Source organism: Capra hircus, chromosome 1, assembly GCF_001704415.2.
Source record: "Capra hircus breed San Clemente chromosome 1, ASM170441v1, whole genome shotgun sequence".
Lineage (NCBI taxonomy): Eukaryota > Metazoa > Chordata > Mammalia > Artiodactyla > Bovidae > Capra > Capra hircus.
In genome coordinates, this window is record NC_030808.1 from 130715230 (window position 1) to 130721229 (window position 6000).

Consider the following 6000-nt stretch of genomic DNA (forward strand, 5'->3'; position numbering starts at 1 on the left):
TCCTATAGATAACCACTTCACCATGCTCCCAAGAGAAAACTCTCACTAGCATTTTGATTAGAATTCTTGTAATATTATTCTTACAGGCTTAGGCTCTGCAAAAAATCTGCCTGGGTTTGAATTCTCAACTGCTGCTTACTATCACAGTGTCACTGGGAAAGTTCTATAGCCCTTTTGTGCTTCAGTTTCCTCATCTATAAAATGGAGATAATAGCAATACTTACCTCATAGAGTTGTTGTGAAAATTAAAGTAAGTATAAGGTAATTTATGTAAATTTATATAGTCACACAAATTAGATTTAAAATATAAATTAACATATGCTAATTTCTTGAACCAATGCCTAGGGCAGAGTAAGGTCTCAATATGTTTTATTATTATTATAATACAATTAATTAAATATATTATTTATTATACATTAATTAGGAAGAAATTCACATTTTTATAATATCCCTATCTAGGATCCTGTAGTATATATTCCTTTTTAATTGATGTTTAAATTTTCCTTAGTAAACTTCCTTTTTCAGCTTTATTCTTGCCTAACATTTAAAGGTATTATTCCTAAGTGTTTAACACATAACACTGCAATGTGTTGCCTTACAAAGAGATTTAATTTATTTTACTTCTCTTAATGCATTACACTCTCTTATGCCACTGTGTCTTTTCCAATAATGTTTCTCTCTTTCTGAAAAACTCTTTACCTCTTTGTCTTTGATGGCTCAGAGGGTAAAGGGTCTGTCTGCAATGCAGGAGACCCGGGTTCGATCCCTGGGTCAGGAAGATCCCCTGGAGAAGGAAATGGCAACCCACTCCAGTACTGTTGCCTGGAAAATCCCATGGACGGAGGAGCCTGGTAGACTACAGTCCATGGGGTCACAAAGAGTTGAACACGACTGAGTGACTTCACTCACTTCACATACATGTCATAACTAAGTAACTCAGCTCAGCTGTCGTTTTCTTTGGGAAGTCTTCCTTTCCCTCGTGTCTATATCCTGTACCACATGAGGCACTGACTATGCTTTATAACAGTGGTTCTTAACTGGGGCCACTCTTGCCCCCACGGGATATATGACAAGTCTGAAGACATTTTTGCGTCTCAACTAGGGAGGGAAAGGTGCTGCTACTCCCATCTAGTGGGTGGAGGCCAGGGATGCTGCTAAATATTCTGTAATGTGCAGAACAGCACCCTACAATTGGAATTATATGGCTTAAAGTATCAATAGTGCCTAGGTTGAGAAACTTTGCATTGCAATGGTTTGTTTGTCCTCTGTCTCTTTTTTAGATTTGTGAGCCTTTCCCCATGTGCAGACAGCTTGGGACATAGTAGATACTCAACAAATGTTTGTTGAATGCATAAATGTTCTTTCTAGTGCCATGATTTCTGTGTTACTGAGCTTAAAATTTTTTTACTTTTATTTTTTGTGTGTGTGCTAACAGTTATTTCCTTATTACTTCTGTGTATATGGGAAGACCGAAGGCTTTACTTTTCCTTCCTGTCCCTGCCAAGAGGGGACTTTGTCTAAACTTGATCAGTCCAGGATAGGGTGGCTACCAGTTTTGGTTTTAGTGAAATGACTCTGTCTGGGAAGGTTGACTGTCAGTCCAGTACCTCGCGTTTCTCTGGAGGGTTTGTTGTACTTGACTTCTTCCCTCTGAGCCTAAGTATCTGTGTTTGCATTCTGGGGAGTGTGTAGCTTCTCCATGGAAATTAAAAAATTCTGTGCTTTTATTTCAATGACAATGTAAAAAAGTTAAAGCAAATATGTTCCAGACCCTCAGGCTGGCCACTTATGTCTAGGTTTACGTTAGCATATATGATCATGTTTATACCAGGAGTCAGTGAAGTGAAAGCCTTAACTGATCCATGAACAAAGGGCTCATTCCAGCTCAAATAGAAATGGAGTCAGGGGAATTTCTCCCACCTGTGGCACTGGTACTATGACTCAGACACCTGTGCCCTGGTGGTCAATTCTGCAGGAGCATCACCAATAAGTGCTGCACGTCCTGTTTTGCACAAACCTGATTGCAACAATTAGTGGTGGGTGGCACAGTGGTAAAGAATCTGCCTGCCAATCCAGGAGATGTAGGAGATTTGGGTTTGATCCCTGGGTTGGGGAGATCCCCTGGAGTATGAAATAGCAACCCACTCCCTGGTGGCTCAGATGGTAAAAAATCTGCCTTCAAAGCAGGACACCTGTGTTCGATCCCCGGGTTGGGAAAATCTCCTGGAGAAGGGAATGGCAACCCACTCCAGTATTCTTTCCTGGGAAATTCCATGGACTGAGGAGCCTGGATTGCTACAATCCATGGGGTCACAGAGTCGGACATGACTGAGCACACATACTTGCAAATACACAGCAGAGAACTTTTCCTCCCCAGATCCTAGTAATAATCGGGTCAATAATCTTAGAGCCACATTTCAGAAGCACCGCATCCCAACCTCACCTCAAATGAACAAAATCATTGCAAAAAGCATCACATCACAGATGCCTCATCACCGCAGATAAGAGAGGACAATTCCCTGGTGAAGTGGTGGCTAAGGGTGAGAGATGTGAGTACCCTGAATTTATTAATACCACTTTGTAAAACAAACTCATGTGAATAGAGACTATGCATTAATAATACTAAAGTCAAAGGTTAGAGAGAGGTGAAATACAAAATTGAACTGTATCTTTGTCCTATTAAACTCCAAGTGAAAACCAATAATATCCCTAACACCAAGTGGATTTTGACATTTGGGTTTATTTAGTGGTATTTAATTACAACTGCAAATGTGGTTTTAGTTCCTTGTATAAAATTTATGTGCATTAGGAATTTAAATCTATTGTTATACATGTCCATGTTAAAGCGACAAAATGAGTATAACTGAAATCAATATTGAAGGGCTGCAGGAACTTTTTTCTTTTAAAATGGATTTCTACAAAATTCTTTTTGAAAAATACTTCTCTGAACTATCTAGTGGCAGGATCTTCACATATAACACACACAAAGGTTCTAAGAGAAGGCCCTAAAACAGTTTCAGTCTGGCCCCAGTTTAGCTCTGTGAATGTGGGCAAGTGACTTTGCCTCTCTGAGTCTCCATGTCTTGACCTGCAAAATAAACATGGGTGAGGCGGGTGTTGACAGCTGTTGCTACTCTAGGACGCCCCCAAGACTGCAGCCTCAGTCTTAGGTAAGAGGTGAGGCTAGGAAGTTGCTTTTGTACTGGGGATTTCTGCTTTGTGTCTGAGAGCCGTGGGGCTCCCTGTGAGCGCTGGGAGCTGGGACTTGGGTGCAGGTAGGACACGGTCTGAGCCCTAGCTCTATCTGCATGTGACCTTGGGCAAGTTACCCCAGCTCAGCTTCCTTGTTTCTAAAAGGGTGGTAATGATAGCATCAAGTTCATGGACGGGGTGGCTTATAGAGATTACACAAAATGCTTCAAGGCAATTGTTGGCTCAAGTGCTAATGCCTGGTCTGCCATTGTTGTTTGCAATTTATGAAGCTGTGTGACCCTTCAGGTGTCACTTGGGTGCTTTGCCTCAGTCTGACTCTCTCCTTCAGGGCCTCTAGCTCTGTGTGGACCCAGGCCCATGAACTGAGGTCTCTGAGAGACCAGGGGCATTTTGCATTTGAGTTGAGTGTGAATTCCAAGGGCAGATGGTTAGACCTGGAGCTCAGGAGGGGTCAGCAGGACATAGAGACATGTGAGTGGCTCACCTTTCTCCAGTCCCTGGAGGAGGGAGATCCCACTGAATCGGCCACTGGTCCCCCAGGGATCTGGCTTATGTTCTCGTTTGAATACAGGCCATTCTTCTCTTAGCCTGGCATTCAGTGCTCTCCACCATCATCTCCATATAAATCCACTCTTCCTACCAAGGTCATTCCTCCATTTCCTCCCGAGTAAGCCTCAGGTGGAAACAGCCTTTAACACCTTCATGCCTTTGCCCATGCTGTTTTCCCTGCTATGATGCTGCACCTCTAACTCGTAACTACCTTTCAAGGGTCACTTGTGAGATTTCCTTTCCAGTGGGTCTCTTCCTGAACAAGTCATCTTTCTCTCATCTCCTGCAGCACTAGCCCTCTATTTTCCTTACTTGTCACCTTATCATATCACCCTTGTGTGCACTTTCACATTTTGGGGATGCCAGGCCCACAGAGTCCTGAGGCTGTTCTGAGCTTTCCAGCCCCAAGTGTGGAATGTATGAAAGACCAAATCACTGTGAGACAGTCTTCACCTTGTACCTTCTGTGTGGGCCTAAGTCTTGGCTCTGCAACCTAATGGGAAATTCCTGGAGGAGAACTCCTAGTATCTATTTCTGATCCTCCTTACTGTGCCCACCTTACATTCATTGTCTCTCTCCAGACTTTGATGAATATATTTGAAAGGAAAAAAGAACTAAGAAATAAAAATAAGTGTATTTATTGTCTTACTCTGATACCTGAGTGAAAGACACTTTTAACAGTCTCTGCTCTTGAGGCTTGAAGTTTTCTTTGTTAACATGACCCATCTGTGAAGCAAACAAATCCTTATGAAACTAACAGGCCAGCCTGCACATCACAGCTGTCACTCTTTTGCCCTGCATGGCTGAGCGCACTTTCTACAAGGTTCCTCTGTGCAGAGAGAACTCAGAAGCTGGTTCCATGTGATCAATACATTTTGCAGGTCAGGAGACGCAGAGAAGGGGCAGACCCATCTGGTGTCCCCCAGAGAAACATAGCACCCAGTTCTTTTCCTCTGCCCACTTTCTTTTGCTGCTCTGTGCATAGATGCCCTGGAACCTGGGACCAGGCGCAGAGGGCTGGAGATGGAACTCCATTCAGGAGATTCACCATCCCCAACTCAGGGAGGAGGATCTGGGATTAAAGGAAGGAAGTGGCTATGACCTGGGCCTCCTGAGTCCTGAGCCTGTGGGTGATTGAGACTTTTGTGCAGTAGAGTTATTTTTAAAATTTGCCAGTTGGGTACCACCTAGTTAGGGATACAAGAGCCCTACCAGCTCCAAGAAGCTCCTGTCCCTAAATTTCCTGTACTTCCTGTTCCCACCTTAGTGGTGAGGATTATTGCTCCTCCCTCCCCAGTGGTTCCTTGGCAGTACCTCAGGCAGAGGTGGCTGTATCCTGTTCAGCTCTGTTTGCCCCCACATCTTGTCAGATACCAGTCCTTACCTGGCAGCCCCAGCAGGGTGAAGTACCCCCGGCACTCGGTGAAGCCAGAGCTCTCTCGGACACAGGAGCGCCACAGCCCTTGGTAGTTGAATACAGCTGTCACCGGGTTGTTGTAGAGATCCTGGGTGCTCCACTGGTCCATGCAGGTGGCGGCGATGACGCCTGCAATCCCAAGCAGTGAAACCACAAACCCCAAGCCCTGGCAGGCGGTCACAGACATGGTGGTGTGCAGGGCTGACACAGAGTACCACCCGATAGGGGGACAGTCAAGTTCTGAGGGTGCTGGGTGTCGGTATGGAGCTTTCTTAGAGAGGCTGGCACACACGTCACCATGCACCATGTAAGGAGGCGGGGACTCAACAGTGCCACCTGGGCTTGCCCTGTGCCTTTATCTTCCCAAGTGAGATAATTTCCACAACATGGTACCAAGAGCCATTTGTCTTCCACCATATGTACACTCTGCTCACTGTTTACCTTTTGAGGGAGTTTCTTTCCTGATTAGCCAGGCTCCTCTCTGTGGGGGATAAAGCAGGAGCAGAGTTTAGGCAGCCAACCTGCCTATAGGTCCCAGCAGGTTGGCTGAGTAGGGCTCCCAGTGGCTAAGCCACACAATACTTGGAGATGCCAAAGGAATGGATTTATATCTGAATCACTTTGCTGCACAGCAGTAATTAACACAACATTGTAAATCAGCTCTATATCAAATAAAACAGTGATTAGAGATGAAATGGCTTTATTCGTGGGGCTCTCCCGAGGTACTACTGCTGCTTTACTTAAAAACCTAGGTAAGGCAGATTATGAGGCAGCATGAAATACAGCTGATTCTTCTTAATCACTGTTATTACATTTTATAC

The 6000-nt window shown here is 44.4% G+C and overlaps 1 protein-coding gene across 1 annotated transcript in view; it reads right to left on the minus strand.

Annotated features, from left to right (window-relative positions):
- CLDN18 (claudin 18) overlaps window positions 1-5496 on the minus strand; it is a 28680-nt gene extending 23184 nt beyond the window's left edge. Inside the window, exon 1 of the mRNA XM_005675526.3 lies at window positions 5147-5496. Within this exon, the coding sequence (XP_005675583.2) occupies window positions 5147-5486 (340 nt within the window). The 5' untranslated portion in view covers window positions 5487-5496. The remainder of the gene's footprint in view (window positions 1-5146) is intronic.